The 23,175-nt window shown below is 39.1% G+C and overlaps 1 protein-coding gene and 1 long non-coding RNA gene across 9 annotated transcripts; one reads left to right on the top strand and one right to left on the bottom strand.

Moving 5' to 3' along the window:
* Window positions 1-62: 62 nt before the first annotated feature.
* On the bottom strand, window positions 63-22,469 carry LOC138920497 (uncharacterized). Its single transcript, XR_011431773.1, has 4 exons — window positions 22,372-22,469; window positions 14,025-14,217; window positions 4,052-4,182; window positions 63-948 (listed from the first exon to the last, which is right to left on the bottom strand). It is a non-coding gene; the product is annotated as an uncharacterized lncRNA (long non-coding RNA).
* CER1 (cerberus 1, DAN family BMP antagonist) lies at window positions 8,895-18,448 on the top strand. Of its 8 annotated transcripts, none has more exons than XM_070249092.1 (5): window positions 8,927-9,090; window positions 9,277-9,444; window positions 12,028-12,102; window positions 13,663-14,242; window positions 15,881-18,448. In XM_070249092.1, exons 3-5 carry the CDS (start codon window positions 12,077-12,079, stop codon window positions 16,193-16,195), a joined length of 921 nt encoding a protein of 306 aa, XP_070105193.1. In that variant the 5' UTR covers window positions 8,927-9,090; window positions 9,277-9,444; window positions 12,028-12,076; the 3' UTR covers window positions 16,196-18,448. The 8 variants fall into 8 exon arrangements, with proteins under 8 accessions (XP_070105196.1, XP_070105194.1, XP_070105193.1 ...); XM_070249094.1 differs by having other exon boundaries at window positions 12,028-12,290; XM_070249095.1 differs by lacking the exon at window positions 12,028-12,102 and having other exon boundaries at window positions 8,895-9,090.
* Window positions 22,470-23,175: the final 706 nt, after the last annotated feature.

Here is a 23,175-nt window from a genome sequence, read left to right as displayed (position 1 = left end):
GGGACACATGCATTTTAGGTTTCGATGATTCTACCATTGTAAGAAGAGATGGAGAAGAAAACTCAACGTAGTTTTTTTTAATCTTTGCTGTTTAGATCGGCCTTTAATTACATGACTTTTATCCATCCACCCACCCACCCATCCATCCACCTATTCATTCAACAAATATAGAATATGGAGTACCAACCCTGCTCCTGACATTGTTCTAGATATGGAGGTATTGTAGTGAATGAGATAGGAAAATAAAAGTATAAATGCATAGTGCCATATATGCAACTTTCTAATACTTATTTTAAGCATGGAGCTTTTTATCAGGGAGGAAGTCACAGTGGAAACCATTGATTACATTATCCCTTTTCAGAATTGGAGGAAAACACACACCGGTGCAAACAGCTCAGGCTTTCTTTTGTTATATTTCTTCCTGATAAAGAAGTTGGTGTTAACTTCCTGAGTTTATAATCAGGTCAAAGTGTTGTTGATAGCAGCTGTCCCAAATTTCCTGTCTCCAGATCAAGTTAGGAACTAAAGTTTTCAAATCTAGTTAATTGATTTTGCAATAAATATTTTTTTCCAAAAAAGACAAGCAGTGTGTGTCTCTCTGTTTTTGAGATTCCTGGAGTAACAGGAAGAGCAAAAGAGACTTTTGATATCATCTCATCTAACATCCTTATACAGCAGAAGAGACCAAAGTCCTCAGAAGTTAAAGTGGGATGAAACCAGCACTAGAACCAGGGTCTTCCAAATTGTAGGCTGGACCTCCTCCAATTATTCCTGTATCTATTTCCACTCTGAGCAATGGGTTTTATTATATTCAAGTAAAATATCTCTGAATGATGAGTATGATAAAATCCACCATATAGTTGAAAATATTGTAAGTGAAAGAAGATGGATGTGCAAGGCCACGTATTGAATAATTCCATTTATACGAAATGTCCAGAATAGGAAAATCTGTAAAGACAGAAAGTAGATTAGTGGTTGCCAGGGGTTGAGGGGGGGAGGGGAATTTGGGACTAACTACTAACAGGTACAGGGTTTCTTTATGAGGGGATAAAAATGTTCTGGAATTAGATTGTAGTGATGGTTGCACAACATAATAAATATACTAAAAACCACTCACATGTATACTTTTAAATGGTGAATTTATGTTATAAGAAGTATATCTCAATAAAAAAATGCCATTAAAAATCACCATATAAAACTTTATTTTAGAAAGCTATAAATGGGTTGATATATTTGCTGTGTTTTTTTCTGACTCATCCAAGATACTTTTTCCAGTCTTTGCCCCATGTCTCACCCAGGTTTTCGTTTATTTGCTTAAATAGTTGGTTAAAGGGAAGGGAATGCCAATTGGATGTATTTTTAAATTTACAGTACTGCTTTATTGGTCTTTCTCCTCTTTCTCCCCATCAATCACGGGAGAACTGTTACTTATGCTAGAATGTGTCTGGATGTCTGTAATGTCCAGAACGCCATGATTTTCTTAAAGTTAATTTTACAAGTCTTTAGAACAGGATCATGCAGGAAATGAATATACTATCCTCATAACTTACACATATAACTGTTCATTTTGAACAGTTTTTATAGGTCTTGTATTCTGCTAGGCAATAAAGTTTAGTTTATCTTAAGACAGAAAGGAACAAAAAATCAACCAACACTTCCATTAAAAGCCTTATGGTAACCCCACAATACTTTTGCCAAGCAATGAAGCATGAGTTCACCTTTTGCTTCTATCCCCACCTGTATTTTCGCTTCCCAAAGGCAGTCAATCCCAAGTTACTCTATAGAAGAAATATGGGAAAAGATATACCATCCTAAAACTATCAAAAGAAAGCTGGAGTGGCTATATTGATATCAGAGTAGATTTTAGAGCAAAGAATATTACCGAGGATAAAGAAGGTTATTTTATAGTTTAAGGGAGTCAATACATCAAGAGGACATAATAATCCTAAACATTTATGTATCTAATAACAAAGTTTAAAAATACATGAAGCAAAAACGATAGAACTGCAAGTAGAAACAGACAAATCTATAATTACAGTCAGAAATGTTAATATTAACCCTCTCTCAATAATTGATAGAACAAGTAGGCAGGAAATCAGTAAGGATATAGAAGTGTGGACATTGTTAACCAAATTAACATAACTGATTTTTATAGAACATTCCACCCAACAACAGCAGAATATATGTCCATTCCTTTCAAGTAGACATGGAACATTTGCCAGGACAGACCATATTCTGGGACATAAAATGAGTCTTGATAAATTTGAGAGGATGCAAGTCATACAAAATATGTTCTCTGGTCACAAGGGAATTAAATTAGAAATCAATCATGGAAATATCTCTAGAAAATCCCTAAGTGTTTGGAAACTAAATTATAGACTTCTTTAACTCATGGGCTAAGGAAGAAATCAGAGGGGAATTTAGAAAGTAGAGTGAACTGAATAAAACTGAAAACACAACATATCAAAGTTTGTGGGATGCCATTAAAGCAGTACTGGGGGAAATTTTATAGCATTACACGCCTATATAGAGAGGAAGAAAGGTCATCACTTCAGCTTCCACCTTAAGAAACTAGAAAAAAAAGAAAGCAGAAATAAGGAAATAAAAAATAGAGGAGAAATTAATGGAAAAAAACCCCAGAAGAGCAATAGAGGAAACCAATGAAACCAAAAGCTTGTTCTTTGAGGTCAATAAAATAGGCAAATTTCTAACCAGACTGATTAGGAAAAATGAGAGAGGACATAGATTACCAATATCAGGAATGAGAAGTGACATCACTTCTCATTCTATAGAATCTATAGAATACATCCTACTAAAATAACAAGGAATATCATAAACAGCTTGCACCAATACACAACTTAAATGAAATGAACAAATTCCTTGAAAGACACAAACTATCAAAGCTCAATAAAAAAAGGTAATGAAGAAATCCTCTATTACAGAAGTTGAATTTATATTTTAAAACGTTCTCAAAAAGAAAATTCCAGGTTCAGATAGCTTCACTATTGAATTCTAGAAATATTTAAGGAAGAAATAGTATCAATTCTACAAAACTCAGCCAGAAAATTGCAGATAAAGGAATACTTTTTAAGTCATTCTATGAGGCCAGTATTACTCCGATACCAAACCATACAAAAATATTATAAGAAAATTACAGACCAATATCTCTCATGAATACAGATGGAAAAAGTCTAAACAAAATTTTACCAATTCAAATCCAACAATATACACAAAAGGAAAATACATCTTGGCCAAGACACTGTCAAGCGAATGACAAGCCACACACTGGGAGAGAATATTTACTCTACGTATATCTGATAAAGGACTTGTATCCAGACCATATTGGAAAAAAAATGCCCTAAAAATCAATAATAAAAATTTTTTTAAATAGGCAGAAGATTTCAACGGATACTTCGCCAAAGAAGTTATATGGATGACAAATAAGTACATGAAAATATGTCAACATATTAATCATTAGTCCTTAGGGAATTGCAAATTAAAGTCACAGTGAAATAGTATTATACAGCTATTAAAATGGCTAAAATTTAAAAGACTGACCATACCAAGTGTTAGCAAGGATGTGAAGGACCTGGAACCCTCATACACTGCTGGTGGAAATATAAAATAGTCCAACCACTTTGGAAAAAAAATTGGTGGTTTCTTAAAAAGTTCAACATATACCCACCATATGATCCAACCATTCCACTCCTAGGTATTTACCTAAGAGAAAAGAATGCCTATTTCCATTCGAATACTTAGACATGAATGTTCAATGGCAGCTTTACTTGTAACAGCCAAGACTGTAAACAACCAAATGTCCATTATTATGTGAATGGATGAACAAATTATAGTATATCCTCACAATGAACTGCTATTCAGGAATAAAAACAAATGAGATATTGATACAACAACATGGATGATTCTCAAAATACTTACGTTGAGTGAAAGAAGCCTGACAAAATAAAATACATAATGTGTATGTACTCCATTCATAGAAAATCCTAGAAAGTGCAAACTAATCTATAGTAACAGAAAGCAAATCAGGATTTACCTGGGAATGGGAGAGGAGGACAGGAACAGGCAGAAGAAGGGATCACAAAGGGATGTAAGGAGACTTTTGAGAGTGACGGATGTGTTCACTATCTTGATTGTAGTAATAGTTTCACAGATGCATGTAGATATCTAAAATTATCAAATTGTACACGTTAAATACGTATTGTATATTGTATGTCGATTATACTTGAATAAACCTGTTTAAAGAAAGAGAAACAAAATAATTTCTACATAACGGAAAATTTTCAAAGGAAAATAAAAACTCTATGCATGAAGATATCTTTATTTCAGGGGCAATAAAAAATTGGAGCAAAATTATATGATTTAAATATCTAATGACGGAAGAATGCTTAATGGAGTATTATATTACCTCCATTAAAATTATAATTCTATCATAATGTTAATTTAAAATAGCAGAATATAAAATAATGTATGACCATTTTAACAGCTACATTGCAATAGACACACTGACAGGGGAGAAAAACGTGAGGTGGGTTTATGTCTCAATTCCATCTCTTACTAGCTGTGCATCTTAAATTCCCTAAACTTAGGTTTCTCACCTATAAAGTGGGGATAGCAATAACTTCCTGGAAAAATTGTTGTGAAAACTAAATGTGAAACTATAAAGAATACGCCTGGGACATAGTTGGCACTCAATAAAGACATCTTTCTAAAAGCTGTAAAGTGCATGTGTGTGTGTGTGTGATGCAAAGTACTTGGAAGAGGATGACAATTTCAAACAGCGCTCTTCCTCACCAGGAAGCAACCAAGCAGGAGCTGGGGGTGGGAGAGTGACATGGGAGGGTTCTAAAGTTCCATGTTACAAGTAAGAACTTTCCTGCATGTTAGAATATTTGTGTTGAACATGGACACGTTTCCAGTTTGGGGAGAAATTCAGATGACCAGGGAGACCCTTTTTAAAACCCCGTATGTCTTGCTTTCAGATATGATCTATGATACACGACTCTCATCATAAAGAGAGACAAGTTAGGGGATAGTTTTCCACGTGACAGAAAGGATTGCTTTGCTAAAAGATTGTTGGCTAAGGACTTGGGTGATAGTTATTTTCTAAGAATGGCTCCTCCATGCAGCCACACTTTCAAAAATTTTTTTGCCTTCAGTATTTAAGGAACACACTTATTGCAAGTGTTGAGGATTCACCATGCCCCCAGATGAACACATGAAGACTTAAATGGTGCTAAACAGAGAGAAAGGTGTTTCACAGTGGAAGACTAGCAGAGCTTGGCTCCTAGTAAATCACCTTCTTGTCTACATAGTTCCTACCTGTCAGAATCGGATCATTTTAGTGACTAGCTGCAAATAACAGGCTTCTTAGAGTTTCAGATTTGAACCAGGATTTTAACTTTTGCAGATATGACTAAAGCCTACCCAGCTTTATGGCAAACTTGGGCCCAGGGTCAGGTGCACAACAGAAGGCAAGCTTGGTTGGAAAGTTCTGCTTTGCTTTTGCATTTTATTGTCGTGATTTTTCACAGTTTGTCTCATGCCACCTTGTTATTTAATTCCCACACCTTGGAGGGAAAAGTGTGTAATATTTTAATATTTATGTTACAGATACTTAACATTATGTTTCTGCGTAGAAGGTGCCAAAAGAGTCAAGCCAACCTTTATTTATAGAGGGTAGAAAATATAAATCTGTCTAAAATCTTTCATGAAATGATGGTCTTAATATTTCCAGAGTTGATTTTGGTGCCTACTCTTGGAGAGACTTAGAGAGAATTGTCAATACAAGGTGTCATTGTTTTAGGTTTCCTATCCGGGACTTGCTTCTTTCTCCAACTTCCCTCCCTTTTGGCAACTTCTCCTTGCATTCTGTCCTACATTTGGCCCTGAGTCAGTTGAAAGCTTTGCAAGTTGATTTTCCATTCCCATCTGAATTTTAGTTTAGCCACGGAACTCTTTTCCATGTGTTTTTAATCATTTGTCCATGTGTTATGAGCTTATAGGGACAATATGGTTCCCCCAAGCTGTCTGCATTGTATAAGCAGAAACTGGCAAGGTGGCCAGTGGGAGAATGGTTTTCAGACGGATGTCCCCTACACTCACTTCTGTTGGTGATACGTTACCCCCATCTTCCAAAGGGAGGAAAACAATTTACAAGCTACATAAAGTTACCTAACACACATAGAGTCCTCTGGCATGAGTTACCTTTTCTAGGAGTGTAATTATTCTCCAGGAGAGACTTGCCTGGGAACTGTGTCTGGTAGGACAAAGTTCAAAGACCTACTCTGAGACTGAGCCAAGCTGGAAAATAAAGAAAGGTTTATTCTGAGTCTTCCCAGATCCAGTGGAAATTTGATTTTAAAACAGGGTCTAAACACAGAGAATTAAGGATAAGTTCTCCAGGACAGAGAGATACCTCTTAGAAAGCAAAGCACAATAAGGACCTGTGTCAGAAGTTTCTGCCCACATTTTTGTTGGATTTGGTATGTTAAAACGAATATTCATTAACTTCCAAAGTGCCGAGCGAGGAGCCAGGAATGGGAAAGAAACAGAAAGATGCTTTAAACAAAAATCCCTGTTGTCAAAGTTGCTGACAGTGCAGTTTCCAGCAAACACAGACCCAGCCTTGGAGGAGCCTTCATTCCCTGGATAGGATGATATTTGTGCACCCAAATTAAGCCAAGTTTGAGGAAGCACTAAATGGCAGAGTAAAGAAGGGACCTGGCTTCTGGAGCCCCAAACAAATCCTGGTGTTATGAGTGAGCTGGTTTCCTTGTAAAAATCCTCTACTATCTAGAGAGCTGGCTGGATGGCAGGTCTGTTCTTGTAGCTTAAAACTTTAGGATTCTCATGGCTCTTTCTCCCACTCTGACCTCCCTTTCTTTCTCCATTTTATGTAGGACCAAATTAATGAGAAATGAGTAAAATGCTGCCGAGTTCCAATTGCTACAAGAAGGCATGGATGATTGATCCTGGGAAGAAAGATTTAAAGGAGTGCTGGAGCAAAAAGCTAGACTTCAGTGAGGTGGTATGTCAGAGGATATGAGAAAGTGGAGAATGGGTTTGGATAATTCTTCCCAAAATTTGCCTGTGAAGGCAGAAGACAACGCCGAAGTGCAGAACCTGAAACCTTTTATTAAATCGAGACATTTGAAAATGATTCAAAACAAGCAAACATTTTACAAATGCTGATGGGGGGCAGCCACTGGAGTGAAGGGAGTTTGATGATACGGGAGGAGACTACTCGTTAAAGTAGGTTGGAAAGGATGGAATTCCAAGGGCAGATTGGAAAGGAGGAGTGAATTGGTATGGTGTGATGGTCAAATGGGAGGAAACTCTTCCATTTGGGAGGAAGCTCTCCCATCTGATGGCTTTGATCTTTCTTTGTGGAAGAAGGGGTGAGGTCATTTATTGAAAATGAGGAAAGAGGCAGAACAAAGGTTTGAAATAATCAGAGAAGATTTTTAAATAATCTATATGGAAAATGAAGAGAGAGTTGACTAGAGTAATCAGAAAGATTGTTGGGCAGAATTGAGGGTTCTGTTAAGATGGGAGATAGTTAATTTGTATAGACTCAGTTTTTGCCATTTTGTCATCATCTCTGCATTCCACAGCCCAGGTGTGGCCAAGGGAAAGTGAACAGCTGGGTATTTCCAGGGGTGAAATTTTACTAAATGGGTGCAAGAAAAGGAAAAAAGAGCAAGGGAGTTGGCAATCCTGCAAAAGTTTTAAGTGATGGGCCATGAATCCAAGCCAGATAGGGAAGGAAGTGAAGACCAGACAATTCTAAATATTCACTCATACATTCCTTTATTTTTAAACAATATTTTTGAGCATCTACTACATGGAAAAAACTGTTCCAGAGCCTGAGATGGTGACTAAGAAAGACATAGCCCCTACTTTCAGGGACTTTAAAATCTAAAGTGGAGACAGATGTTAAACAAATGTTGACACAGATAATTATTTAACGACAATTGTGGTAGTGCTATTGCAAGGATAAAGCGGAAAACAGATGCTGTAGGCACAACTGAGTGAGAGAACTGATAGAACAGCATGTCACAAGAGAGTAGAATGTGAAATTCACAGTTTAGAGGTGGAGCAATTCCTGGTAATAACAGGGGTCAGAATGTGATGGGGATGGGGAGACCAGTTGGAGCGGGGTCATCAGATTTCTATCAGGGGTTTGAATGGGACATCATGTAATACTGATGGCATGTTATTGGTCAGACGCATCCATGTGGACGCTGAAGTCACCCAGGGTAATAGGATGAGGAGTAAAAACAAAAAAGGCAATGAGCCAGGTAAGGAAGACAGGGCAGCTGGTATTGTCCCTGGCAAGGCTTATGGACGTGAAGTTAAATACCTGAGATCATGTATTTTACAAGCTGTAAGGCAGAGCCAGGAATCGGATAAAGTTTTTCTGGCTTCAAGTCCAGAGTTACTTCCAGTTACATTACTCTCTCTGAGAGCAGCTTTCTGCAGAATGAAAAATGATCAAGGTAAACTTTAAGGATGGAAAAGAAGAAGCACGACACAGGTTTAGCACCAGTGAAGGCATCCTGGGCTGGCCATACATAGAGGCTGTGGGCAGTGGGGGATGGATGGATGGCAGGGCACATGGAGAAGTCACCTCAGCCGCCTTGGCCTACTTCTCAGATTGGCAGGAGCCCCCTCTGCAATCTTGATAAGAAGTTCATTAGTCACATTTAGGTATTATCCGTGACTTGTACACTGTAATAGACACATCCTCAGTTGCAAAAAATAAAATGCTTCTCCATAGTGTGGGAGTGTTTCGGACAGAGAACAATGAGAACACTGACACTGTGAACAGAATAATCTGACCTTAAAAGGGAATTCAGGGATCAGTGCCTAAAAGCGGAAATGGGGAATTTTTGTGGCATGCTATGCCATTTAATCTTTGTCCTTCTCTATTGGCTACACATTTTGTTCTCTTCAAGGGATGAATTGGTCTGTTGGGCCGCCATAACAAAGGACCACAGACAGGGGGGCTTAAACAATAGAAATTTATTTTCTCACAGTCCTGGAGGCTGGAAGTCCAAGATCAAGACGTTGGTAAGATTGTTTCCTTCTGAGGGCTCTTTCCTTGGCTTGTAGACTGCTGTCTTCTCCTTGTGTCTTCACACCGTGTTTCCTCTGTGTGTGTCTTTGTCTTAATCTCCTTTTCTTGTGAAGACATCGGTTTTCTTGGATTAGGACCTACCCTAACGGCCTCATTTTAACTTAATTACCTCTTTAAAGGCCCTATCTTCAAATACAGTCACATTCCGAGGTACCGAGGATTAAGACTTCAACATACGGATTTTGGGGGGCACAATTTGGCCCACAACAGGTGACAACTTAAAAAGATTGACCACAAAGAAGTTGATTCCAGCGATTGCCTCCATGGCAGGACAGGAGGACTGGGAGGTAAGAGGAAGATTTGTCTTTCATTGCACAACTTTTTGTGTTATTTGAATTTTGTTCTTACCTATATTTATTACCTAATCAAAAATAAAAGAAAATTATCACACATCTATTGCACTTCCTTGCACTCAACAAATATTTATTGAATAAAATTAGCAGAAACACAATGTGGCAGTGCACAGTGCCTTTGGGATTTGGATCTACTGGAAAGTCTCTGATTAGTACAGGAATGGTGCTGCCTAGGTTTTCTTTGTGTAACTTATGTTGAATAAACCAGACTCTCCTTACAGACTGCAAACTCCACTGGGCCTGGACCCTCACCATTTTACTCCCAGGACCTAGCACAGAGTTGGCACTCAAATACATGCTGTGTGGATGAATGCATCAATGAGTCCAATAAGTGAGCAGCTTTGGGGAGTGAGGTCCTTCCTCATGTGCTCTTTCCACAGAAAGTGGCAGGGAGGGGAGTGCAGTGGGGGGAGAGTTCTACACTTTGAATAATTTACCAAACTGAATCATGTTAAAAGGTTTAGGTGGAAACCACTTACCCTAACTTGCCCTCTTTCCTGTCCTTTGGAAAAGAAAAGAACGATTCTGCCTTGTTTTGTTTGTTTGCTTGTTTTAAATAATCTAAACTCCCATAACACTATTGCTATTCCATATTTTGAAGAGAGAGGTAGTTGTGAGGCAATGGATGTGCCCTAAACAGATTCCTTCCACAAATTTATCAACCCACTCCCTTTTCTGTCTTTAAGTTTAACTCCAGTGCCCACCTCCTACCCCAACACTGCCTCTCACCTTTTGTGGGTTTAGATCCAGGGTTTTCAGGAAAGATCTTAGCCTCTCTGTTTTCCCTCAGAGCACACGAGACCGCTCTTTGGCTCCCTTCTGAGATTCATAAGAGGGACAGAAGACGTAGCTGTTACTGTCCTCTCACAGCACACTGGGAGCTCTATCTGGTCCTGAGGACATCTTAGTGCCTAGGAAAACCAGGTCAGGTTGAAATCAGAGAGTTCAGGTCGTGCTGAGACTGAATTGTAAATTGGAATGAATTATGAGATTGGCCCCTCTGGCTCTCACAAAGGCCTGACGTTGTCCCAGGAAGTGGACTTAGCAGGCTTGGGGTCATGTAGGCTCAGGCCTGCCTTTCACTGTGGCATTTGGTACTAAGGACACCAACAATTTGTGGGGCTCTCTCCATACACAGGCTTCCTGCTGTGACTGGAGGCCCTCTCCACACCCAGCTCCATTTGGCTTCATTCACACTGAGAGGTAACTAGATGCCTGTATCACCAGAGACCCAAGAGGCAGCATGCTTTTGCTGAAAGCTCCAAAATGTTTGTCTATGTTCTTAAAAGTAAATAGAGCGTATCATATACATAGCTTTAGGCTTGATGAAAGGACACAGTGGTGAAAGGCGAACGTCATCTGCCCTTAGCTGTAAAAGCCATACTTAGGGACCATAGTTCTCATCACAGAAGGCTTTATTTTGCTATATTTACCCTTCAAGATATTTGCACATTTTCTCAACAGGAATGACAGAACAGCAAAAGGAAATTCTCCACGAGTAGTTTTTAAATGACATTTATAAACAGCAAAATTAGGATCAGAAGAAGAGGAGTTTAGGACTAAAAAAAAGTTACAAATGAATAAGTGACATCCCTACAGCTAATATAATAAAGTTATGAAATGTATGATTCCACTAGACGATGCAACCTGCTTGAGGGCAGGAGCCAAGTTCGTATCATTTTCTATCATCTTCTAGATCTAGCATGGCCTCCAAAGTGAGTCTGCTACAAATTTTAATTCAACAGAAATTATTTGAATTGCATCCTATGTTCAGAGACGAGCAACCTGAGACCCCGCCTGGAATCCTTGGAATAGTCTTCCCTTTGGGGAAATGCTAGATACTCTCATCCATGGCAATGGAACTTCAGGCACTAAATGTGGAGTTTAAAAAGGATCAGGAAATATATCAGAGCTGGGTCCATACTATATTTATAATCAAGGGGCAGAGTGGTCAGCTCTGGAAAGCCTATTGCCTTGGGTGGCCGAGGGGAATTAAGAAATTCCAACAGCAGGCAATTAAAACAATATGGAAAATAGTAATGCTCATTTAGTATGAATCAGCTCTACCGTCATTAATAGTAGCACAGGTTCTATGGCTATTTGGTTCAAGTAAAATATATCTCTTTTGATAGAATTCTGAAAAAGTGGTGCATTATAAAATAGTGCATTATTGTAGGTAAAGGAACTCACTTGAGGTTTTATCTCACAGAAATCAGACATGACGATTAAAAAGAACACAAGTGTCTGGAAAAAAGATTCTAATGGGTCTCTTCTTGGGAAGAAAGCTTAATCAGTACTGAAAAAAAAAAGAGGACATGTTCCAGGATTATGTATGTTACTGAAAGCAAGGAATAGGGTGATTAAGTTGAAAGAGGAGAAATATAAGCAAGTATTGGATCGATTCCCAATGAAAATACTGTTCAAATGGTGTGGAAAGTCGATTGGTCTCAATTCTGGAGTTTCAGTTTTCTAATGTGTTTCTTTCTTTTTTTCTTTCTTTTTTTTTTGCTGAGGAAGACTGGCCCTGAGCTAACATGCATGCCCATCTACCTCTATTTTATGTGGGATGCCTGCCACAGCATGGCTTGACAGGTAGTGCATAGATCTGCACCCAGGATCTGAACCTGCAAATCCCAGGCCATTGAAGCAGAACGTGCCAACTTAACCACTGCACCACTGGGCTGGCCCTTAGATGTGTTTCTTTCTCATATCCTTGCCTGATTTATGACGTGGGCTCGGTGAGCTGAGGAGTCGAAAGAAAGATTTCTTGAACTCTCAAGGTCTGGTAGTAGCGCTCCTTTATTCAGAGAATAGCATGGGGGCAGGACCCACGGGCAGTGAAGAGCTGCAATGTGTTGAGGGTTAGGGCTAAATTTATAAGGCATGAGTATGTGACTTATTTTTACTAGACAAAGGAAAGATCACGTGCAAAAGTCATTAAAATGGTATCAGTGCAGGTGGGGTCTGGTTATTGTGTGGTCTTACAACTTTAGATACGAATCAAGTCAGGATGTCCTGTGCTTCCCAGAGGATGATACAGATCAGCATGTAAGCCAGACGCCTTGGGCTTCTCTCCCTGGGGCTGCCTTGATCCACATCAATTTATAACATTTTTGAATGAGAGTCACCTAACAAGTTTTCCTTTGATCCTGAAGAAATATGTTTGTCTCCATCTTTATTTAACCTCGTCATCAGTTGCTACAGAATAAAAAAGATGGTGTGGATTCTCTGAGGTAAAGAATTGACCAGCCAGCTTCATGCCCAGAGCTATCAAATCTGGTTCTTAGAATCCACGTTCTCAAGTCTGGCTCTTTGTTTAGAGAAAGGAAAAAAATCAATAGGGCGGCTTGAGGGAGACAGTTCCCCATCCTCACTGAAGACTGATGAGCTGACTATTACTTAGGATCCTGTTGAGAAATTTGTGAACAATTGAAAGAGTTTATCTGATGACCCACCAGTTGTGAAATTTAGCACCAAGTATTTGATTCTTAAGGTGAGGGGATTAACTTGCGAATTGTGAGTTTCCATGTGTGGAGAAGGAGGATATATTCCCTTTACTCTGTTACAATACAAAAATCTACAACCCCAACCACATCTAAGTAAATGGAGAGTCCTCTGCTCACCAAAGTTAACATCCTTCTATTTCTTCCTTTCCCTTCCACACAATTTTGATATACTTCTTTGACCACTCCTGTGAGTGTGTTTGTGTGTGTGTGTGTGTGAGTGTGTGTGAGAAGAGCCTAAAGACCTGGGATTTTGCTAAATATATGCCTCTAGTTTTGTCTGACACACTTCTCTCATAAAAACACATCTCATCTATTCTATCCCAGCACAAAGCAGATGCACCGCAAATGTTAGCTGACTCTGGTCCTTCTTCTAAGAGCAGTGATGGGAAATCCCGGCAAAGAATGTGTTGTTTTTGCTAATACTGCTCTTTCAGTCTCAGACAATAAAGTGTCAGCTAATTACCCCCTGGGTCCCAGGCTTTCACTGGGGCCTTCTAAAATACACAAAACCAAAGTGAAGGCAGGACACCATTAGCACTACATAATCCAAGCAAACAATAAATGTGTTTACCCTGCCTGGCTACTGACCACCTGCCTTCCCATCCCACAAGGCAGGTATCTATATATAGGATCTCCTTGTTCATAGTCCTGCAGAGAGTGAGCCTCCTTTTTGCGCCTTGCCATCTGTGAATCTCAAAGAAGTGTGGGCCCCCGACAGCATGCATCTCCTCTTACTTCAGCTGCTGGTGCTCCTGCCTCTAGGGAAGGCTGCAAGGCACTGGGCTGGCCGCCAGAGTCCGAGGTCTGCTTCTCTCGTGCTCCTAGAAAGGAATCGCAGAGAGCTCCCCGTGGGCAACCACGAGGAAGCAGAGGAAAAGCCAGATCTGTTTGTTGCAGTGCCACACCTGATAGGTGCCAGCACTGCAGGGGAAGGCCAGAGGCAGAGAGAGAAGATGCTCTCCAGGTTTGGAAGGTTCTGGAAGAAACCTGAGAAAGAAGTGCACCCACCTCATGACTTGATCAGTGAGAACTTCCCACCTGGGCTGCATGCCCCCACTCAGCCAAAGGATGGGATGCAAGTGAAGAAATCTCCTCTTCGGGAAGAAGCCAAAAAATTCTGGCACCACTTCATGTTCAGAATGAGTCCGGCTTCTCAGGGGATCATCTTGCCCATCAAAAGCCATGAAGTGCATCAGGAGACCTGTAGAACAGTGCCCTTCAGCCAGGTATGTGTTCTTGGGGGAGAGGGAACCAGGGTTTGCAGGAAGGGGATGGAGAGCTGAGGTAGGTGGAGAGTAGGAGAAGAAGCTGCCAGAAGCCTAACTCTCAGATTTGGTCCTCTGGCACTCATCATAGGATTTGGCAAAACATACCAAATTGCCTTCTAAACTTTCCATTGACTCTTGGTATTGTGGAAATGCTGCAAAAATAGTATGATGGTACCGCCAATATTGTAATCATTCATATTTATGACACAGAGCTTGGTTTTATGGGGATTTCTTGACTTATTTTTATGTTAGGGGTGGTCTATCCAGAGAGATGAGTAAGACTGTACCTTCATTGAGGAAACTGGGAATTTACAGCAATTGCCAGAACTTCTCTTTAGCTCTATCTCTACACTTTACTAGGATAAGGATGAGTAAGTCGACTCCATCTGTAGAGAAGTTGGAATAATTGGACCCCTCCCCAAACACTCCCGTACAACTGCATGGTGGTCTTAACCCCTGTATTTCATTCCTAACTACTTCAAAGTTCTATCAAATATGTTGACATTGTCAGGCAGAAGTTGCCATATCATTTCTAGTATTACAACAGCAAAAGTGATTTGATTCAACTTACTTTCTCATAAACTTCCAAAAAATAATCTCAGTGCAAAATCACCTTTCCTCTCGTTAGAAATGCCTGTCTCCTAACTCATGTCGCACTGGCTGATTTGTGGTTATTGTGATTGATCCTACACTGTTAACACGAAGGGGCACTCCATATCTGCTTCCCCCAGTCAGTCCTGGCAACCCCCACATTCCAAATCTTAAATTAAAATTGAGAAATTGCATCAGGCCCTTAAACATGAAGATACTCAACCAAAAGCAACACAGGGTAGAGTAAAATTTTACAGTCCAATAAGGCTGCCCAATTAAGCAGGCAGTATTATAAAGTAATTGACTGTGCAGGGCAGTTAAGTATTCTGCCTGAAAAGGCAAGGATGTGTAACAATGACGAGTCAAATATCAAACAAGAATGACTGCTTTGTTGGCCGTATGCAATTAGAAAATTGCTCCTAAGAATCATGCAATCAAATTTCCTTTGAAACTCTTATTTTGAATTCTATTGCTAATTAAATTAAATGTAAGGTGTTTGACTCATATATTTTGAAGTGCACTTGGAGCTAGGTGTATAGGGTTATGGGAGAGGCAAAAGTGATATAATGCATAAGGATCCGCAGGCATATGTGTTGCAACCTTGTTTCATGCAGCTTCCTAAATCTGAATGTATGATAGGCCCTGAGACGTAGGATAGAATTAAACTCTTGATGTTCTGATCTATTCTCTGAGCAACTGAACAAACACGTATTGAGAATCTATTATGCACAATGATCTGTAAGGAATACAAAGATATGGCACATTACTTATATAAGAAGCTAGCCATTCGAATTTTTTCATCTGGTAACATCCAACTAGATAAGATTTCTGGTCACTCTGTGCCCCTGTAGATACCATTACTTAGATATTGCAAAATATCCAAAATTGAAAAGGTTTTGAAATTTTAGTCTAAATTATCCTCAGACTTACAGTCTATAGCTTTTGCATCATATGTGTTAATGAAATGACTCAAGATAATTTAATGGAGATGTGCTTGCCTTTTAGACTATCAGCCATGAAGACTGTGAGAAAGTAGTTGTACAGAACAACCTTTGCTTTGGGAAGTGTGCGTCTGTTCATTCTCCTGGAGCTGCGCAGCACCCCCATACCTTCTGCTTCCACTGCTTGCCTGCCAAGTTCACCACGATGCACTTGCAGCTGAACTGCACTGGCCTTGCCCCCGTGGTCAAGGTGGTGATGCTGGTGGAGGAGTGCCAGTGCAAGGTGAAGATGGAGCACGAGCATGGATACCTCCTACAGGCAGGCTCCCGGGCAGAATTTCATGCCCAGGATCCCTTTATCCCAGGATTTTCAACTTAAAAAGCTATCCCACTGTTACTTTTGAAAAGCAAAACCACAATGGCAAAGTTGCTGATTATTCAGTATGGAAACATTTAGTGGGTCCATAATATTTTAAGGGAAGGTGATTTAAAAAGTAGTAAGATAGAACAATTTAGAGGAAATGGTATTCATCCAATTATCAGTACACATTTGGGATCTAGTCTTGGCTCTGCCACTAACTGGCCATAGGATGCTAACAAGTTAACAAGTAGAAAAGTTTTCTCCACCTAAACTTTTTCTCCTATAAATGAGGGACTTGAACTAGTTGATTGCTAAAGTCCTTTCCACTACTAATATTCCATGATCTATTGTCTCCAAGTTTTGGTAAAAGCCATCTGAAGAAGCAAAAGAAATAAACTAGGCCATAAGATTGGGCTTTTTTTAATAGCTTGTCAAAGCATCAGGAAAAAAGGACAGGGGGCGTATTCTTAGAAAGGATTCCTCATACTTGTAGCTGCCTTTGCATGTCAGGCAGTAGCTTCATAGATGTAAGGAGTAAGTTGTTTGGTTACCTCCTTACTTTTGATACTCTTCGTATAAAGTTCATAATGTTGGGTCTTCGGCTTTGAAGAAGGAACATTGACGTTACTTTTAGTGGTTTACAGAGGGACCAGGAACAATCATCTGTGGCTAAAAAAGTACCTGTATTATGGTCAAGGAAAAGGCCATGATCCTTTCCTGGGTTAAAGGTCAACCAGAGATGCTAACAAAAGTGACCAAGGAATGCCAGTAGATGTCAAATTAAATAAAATGCAAAGGATTTAACATTGAAACAATTTACAGTGAAATCCTTTATCCACACGCATTTTGGATTAGGTAGCAAGTATGGGTTCTGCGTTTGGAGGACCGTTTTTTACTACTATGTAAAAACCTGGTATTACAAATTTTATTCTTCAAATGCTGCAATTGTGAGTCCTGAAGATATTCTGAATACGTTAATGTATTAAATTTTAGTGTATGAAACATTCTGGGAAATGTCATGGCATTCAATTGTCTTATATTTTTTCCTTATTTATTTTGTCTGTCTCATAATTGAAAGGCACTATGTGGAGGTCACCTAGCTAGTAGCATTTCTGAAATGGCTTCAGAGGCTAATGACAATGGCCCAAGTGTTTCTTCTGACACTTCAAACAGCTTTCTGTTAAGGTCATTTAATCACTATCTTTCCGTGATTACATTTCTCCTGTCTGTACTCATTTGTATGCATACATTGTGCAGAACTGGTTTTCCCTAGCCATATTTCTTTTTCTATAATCATTCTTTAAAAATTCGTCTTTAAAAATTATTTTATTTGGATCTCTTTACTTTCAGTATACACAAAAAAAGCATTTCCCAGAATAATGATTATTTTTTTTAAAAAAAGACATCAATATTTTTAAATTCTATTCCTCTTTAATCACACCATCTAACCTGGTGTTCCAAAGAAGCGAATGCATTTATATTTAGTGTATGTTCTATCACACATCAATGTAATAGAATATGTGATACACAGATACACACGTGGCATTTACTTCAGAATATATTATACCCTTTGGTGGTCAAAGACAACCTCATTGGCCAAAATATGGTCATAAGGATAAAACTGTTAGGTATTAATGATATCCCAGCTGGTCAATATATTTTGGTGCCAAAAGCTATTGAGCAGCTGTCTAGTTTGCAATTGCTTAACCCTGATTATGTAAACCTGTCTCTGCCAATTGGACTATCCTTTTCTTCATTCCACGCTTGCAAATCGCTTTTATCTATCCTGCAAATGGACTTGCAAGCCCAAGCCCCAAATAATTACCAGTTTTATTCAAACTCTGGTCTGCCCTTTTCACACATGTGAATTTGAGATGAGATAGCTGACAGCAGAATCAGAGCTTACATTCATAGAGTGATAGCATGAACCTCACAAAATTGTCCATAGTCAATCAATTTTACTCACAAAAAAAGAAATTTTCAGTGGTTCAACATAATACATGGGAGCATAAGAAACCAAGAGGAAACACAAAAGTATCCAATCTATTAAGTGCCAGATACTGTGCCGTGTCTTTTATACAAATTGTACAATTTATGTACTACATAAATGCATAAATTATACAATCCCTTTGAAATACACATGAGGTAGGTAAATACTCTATTTTATAGGTGAAGAAAATAAGCTTTAAAAAGTTTAAGCAATTTACCTAAGGTCATTTGGAGTGTATTTTTTCTTTGTATTAAAATATTTGCTCATTCATTGTCCATCCATTTAGATTTAACTCTTCTGGGTCTCTTGCCTATAGGCTTCAAAGCTGTTTTCTTTTTACTTCTTATCTAGTGCTCAGATTTGAAGGACATTGACGTTATCTCTCTTTTTGTTTGTTTTGTGGAAGATTAGCCCTAAGCTAACTGCTGCCAATCCTCCTCTTTTTGCTGAGGAAGGCTGGCCCTGAGCTAACATCCGTGCCCATCTTCCTCTACTTTATACGTGGGATGCCTACTACAGCATAGCTTGCCAAGTGGTGCCATGTCCGCACCCAGGATCCGAACCAGCGTACCCTGGGCAGCCGAAGCAGAACGTGTGCACTTAACTGCTGCGCTACCAGGCTGGCCCTGATGTTATCTCTTGAAAGAGAGATCATCACCAGGTCAAGTTCAGTCAAGCATGCCCTGACTTTAGAGGTGGTCACGGCAGCCGCCTCATCGGTCTTGGTCTCATTTTCCTTCTGCATAAAATAAAGTAGATAATAATTACATCAAAATTATTGTGATGATCAAGTGTAGGTAACAGTACATTGGAGAGCTTTAGGTCTTGTAAAACTGCAAGGGGTTAATTCACTCTTGTCCATTCAGAATTTCTTTTTTTTCTTTGTTTTGAGAAATTTAAAAGACACAGAAAAGTGCAAAGAATAATATAACAGACACTTAAATTCTCATCATCAAAATATTTAACATTTTGTCATCTTGTGCTTTTCATCTATTTTTTTTAAAGGAAATCACCATTTCACACATAAGTAATGTCCCCTCTAACCACCATGCTGAGTCCCATCCCCCAAGCCCCGACCCTTCACTACCCACCCTACCCCCAAAGATTCTTGTTTATTCTTCCAATACTCTTTTAGATTTTTGCAAAGGTACATGCACATCCGTCAATAATACAGAGTATTACTTTTGCGTACGTGTTCCTTTATTCAACAGGTATACATTTGTCCACCAACTATGTGCAAAATACAGCTCTAGGTGCTGTGACTATGGCAAGGAAACTAGTCAGACAAGATCCCTGGTCCTAGAGAACTTACATTCTAGTGGGGAGAGTCAAGCAACTTGAAAATCGATCAGCTGAAAAGCAAAAATACCAGGTGTCTATACGTGGTATGCAAAGAATTAAAGTAGAGAAGAGTGTTCGAGACTAGTTACCCTAGATTGGGTAGTCTCTGAAAGGGGGACATTAAAGCTGTGAGTTTTTAATTACATGCATGGCATTCGATATGAATTGTTCTAAGTTCTTTTCTTCTCCACACAGGATTCTGGCTTCTTTTTACAACAGTTTTTAGAGGTCTTTTTTCTATATATTTTATCTTTATTCTAGAAATTTGGCAGTAAGTATTCCCTACAGAGAGTGATTAACTTAGCTTTGCTAACTTATTTTTTCAATGTACATAGTCTCTTTAACATGTCAATTTAATTCCTAATTGAGAATGTCATGTGTTCTCTGAATTTTTACAGAGAATTTATTCTATGCAAGACACTGTGTTGAGAACACTGGAATAATCAAAGATAGATAAGACTCATTTCTCACCACCCTGGAGCTTATAATATAGTAAAAGAGTTAATGCATGTAAATTATAAAGCAATAATAATAGTAATAATAATAAAAGCTACCAATTATTGAGCCCTTACTATGTGTTCAAGTGCTTTATAGTCCTCATCTCCTAGAAGTAGACATTTTATACCCATTTTTCCGACAAGGAGAGTGAAAGTCATAGTGGTTCATTCATTCAGTCCACAAATATTTATGATTCTCTGTGATGAGCCTGGTCACTGCGCTGGACACAAACAATATAAATAAATGAATATATGATTATCTGAATTTAATTCCTGACTTTAAGAAGCTTACAGTCCAGGAACAAGTAACTAAATGTATTTGCTTCTGTAAAGCTAGAACGATGACCCCAACCCCAAACTCAAACCCCACTTTCCCAGTGAACCCTTCCTTAACCCAAGGCAAAGTCAGGTTCACCTCTCACATGATTTCATGGCTCTGTGGCCTTCACTTCAGAGCACACACCTCAGTTTATAATTATACCTTTATTGGTGTCACCATTAGTCAGATCATAAGCTCCGGGGGAGCAGGGATCATGTTGGATTTCTTTTCCTGTTGTAATCAATGCCTATGAAAGTGCCCAGCATGCAGGAGCTACTCAAGAAAAATTTTTTATTTTCATAAAAGAAATAATATTGATAGATATCATATGCTGAAAGTGTATCATGCGTCAGGCTCTGTGCCAAGCACTTTGTGTATATCATCTCATTTAACCCTCACAAGACCATGTGAGGAAGGGAGTATCGTGTTATTTTATAGATGAGGATGCTGAGGCTCATATAAATTAAATAGCCTTCCCAAAGTATCACTGCTGGGAGTAGCAGAGGCTGAATGACTCCAAAGTCCCAGATCTTTCATACTATGCCACGTTGCCTCAAGATAGCAAAGAAAGAAATATATATATTTATATAAGCATCATATATATATATATCCATATCCATATCCATCCATATATATCCATACATAGTCAGAGTTAAACACCTGATTCATTCACTTGTCTATTCCCGCTCTGATTCCTAAAGCCCATTATCCATGCCTGTCTTAAGGCAATTATATCCATGAGAATGCTTTCAACTCAAGTACCAGAAAACACAACTCAGAATATATTAAATTATAAAGGGATATATTATTTCACTAACAAGAAGTCTGGAGGACAACTGGTTCCCTGGTTGGTCAAGTCATTTCCACCATTCCATCAAGGATTCAGGTTCCTTCCTTCTTTCTGATCTGTCGCTTTCAGTGGGTCTTCCACTAGCTAAAACTCCCCTCAGTCACAACATGGCTGCTGGAGTTCCAGACATCATGTTTCACTGTTCACACACTGACGTCTATAGTAGAAAAAAGTTATCCTCTCTCACTTGTGTACCTTTTAAAGTGCTGAATAAAATCAGTTCCATTGGGGATAAACGATGGAACAAAATCTTTGCTCTGACAGCAAGAAATAAAGAGAAAATGGCTGTTGAGTAGGCAAGCAACAGTATCTGCCACAGCCATGGCTACTTTTTAACTTTTATAATTTATTTACCTATCTTATCTTTCTTTCTAGATTGTAAAGTCTTTAACAGCAAGCCCTGTATATTATACATCTTTGATACCCCTCTGTTTCTAATATAATATTTTATGCTTTATATATTATATTATTTAATACATGAATATATTATTTCTATAGTATAATATTTATATTTTAATATGTATATATTTGCATATATACATAAATATAAACATATACATAAAATGTATAATTTTAATGTTTTATAAGGGATAAGTGTTCAAATGTATGTAAGCTAAATGAATGAATTTTGGGAGCCGTTCTTGGAAGGATAGATAGTACTCATAGTGTGGGGAGTTTTGAATGGCAGCCAACAGGTTTTAAGAACATATTTGGCAGGCAATAGGGAGTTTTTGAAGGTTTTTTCTCAGATTAGGGTGGTAGGGGTTTACAACAGTAGCTTCAGAGGAGCTCATGAACCCCCTGAAATGTGTGCAAATGTTGTAGGGATGAGCATACTTCAGGGGAGAAGGTCCAGAATTTTCCTGAGCTTCTCAAAGATTTCCATGAGCCAAAAATCTTTATCGTGGGTATGATAAATTGGAATGGAGAGAAAGCTGGAGGCGAGAAGAGCTGGAAGAAACCTTGGAAATCAGGTGCACAAACCTCTTCTGACTGGAACTCAGGAAAGTCAAGTTTCCATTTTAGGAACAGAGAATGAATTCTAAATACACATGAGTGGGTCTTCTTCACCTTGTTTAATCTAATGCTCACATTCAGGAGCTTGCAGTGGTGAAACAGGTGAGTAATAATACCCTGAGCGAAGGAATGGACTTTCCTGTACTACTAGTTTTCCAGATCCAGGCCCCACTTACTCACCCACACTTCCGGGAGAGAGCTCAGATGTTCATCTTGTTGTTTGCCTCCCTCTGATTCTGTTTTATTCCTCCTCCTTTCCTCCCAAAGAAACAATCACCAGTGACTACCTGTGGGTGGGGACTCGGGTTAATGTTTTTCAAGGAAATCATCACAACTGCCTCTTGTCTACCAGCTAAGGAAAACACACCTCTTTATGTCCAATATACAAGGAACAAGAATTTCCAGTAAGCGCTTCTTTATGTCACAATTCGGTAACTAAAAGGAAACTTGTGTCCTGCCCAAACCTCAGGCAAGAACTAGATGAAAACTTAATGAACAGACAGATTTCTCATCTTTGTTATTAGTGCATTGAGTCAATTTCAACTCCTAGTGACACTGTGGACAGCAGAGCAGAACCCTGCCCCATCTTTTTGCGCCATCCTCTCACCTTCCAGCGCTATTATCAGACAATCCTCTGCTTCTATTGATAGGGTTTTCATAGATGATATTTTTGGAAGTGGGTGGCCAGGTCCACAAATTCTTCCTAGTCTGAAACCTGTCCACCATGGGTGACCCTGCTGGTATTTGAAGTCGCGGTAGCATAGCTTTCAGCCTCACAGCAACACATAGCTGCCACAACATGACAACCAACAGACGGGTGGTGTGGTCCTCTGACTGGGAAAGGAACCTAGGTCACGGCCGTGAGAACGCTGAATCTTGACCACTAGGCCACCATGGTTGGGCACCTCACATTTTACATCAACTCAGGTAAGACACTAAAAGGATGCCCGTCAGGGGGCCTGGGGTCCAGGGGATTTAATAGTG

This window comes from Equus caballus, chromosome 23 (assembly GCF_041296265.1).
Source record: "Equus caballus isolate H_3958 breed thoroughbred chromosome 23, TB-T2T, whole genome shotgun sequence".
NCBI lineage: Eukaryota > Metazoa > Chordata > Mammalia > Perissodactyla > Equidae > Equus > Equus caballus.
The sequence above is the reverse complement of the archived record's forward strand: the minus strand, read 5'-3'. Positions and strand labels throughout refer to the sequence as shown.

Excerpts from the sequence above, each read along its gene's own strand:
- CER1 (XM_070249092.1), top strand. The coding sequence starts at position 12,077 with ATGCCTGCCACAGCATGGCTTGACAG. Across the intron at positions 12,103-13,662 it reads GCCACAGCATGGCTTGACAG|TCCTGCAGAGAGTGAGCCTC; the intron begins GTAGTGCATAGA and ends CCTTGTTCATAG. Across the intron at positions 14,243-15,880 it reads GAACAGTGCCCTTCAGCCAG|ACTATCAGCCATGAAGACTG; the intron begins GTATGTGTTCTT and ends CTTGCCTTTTAG.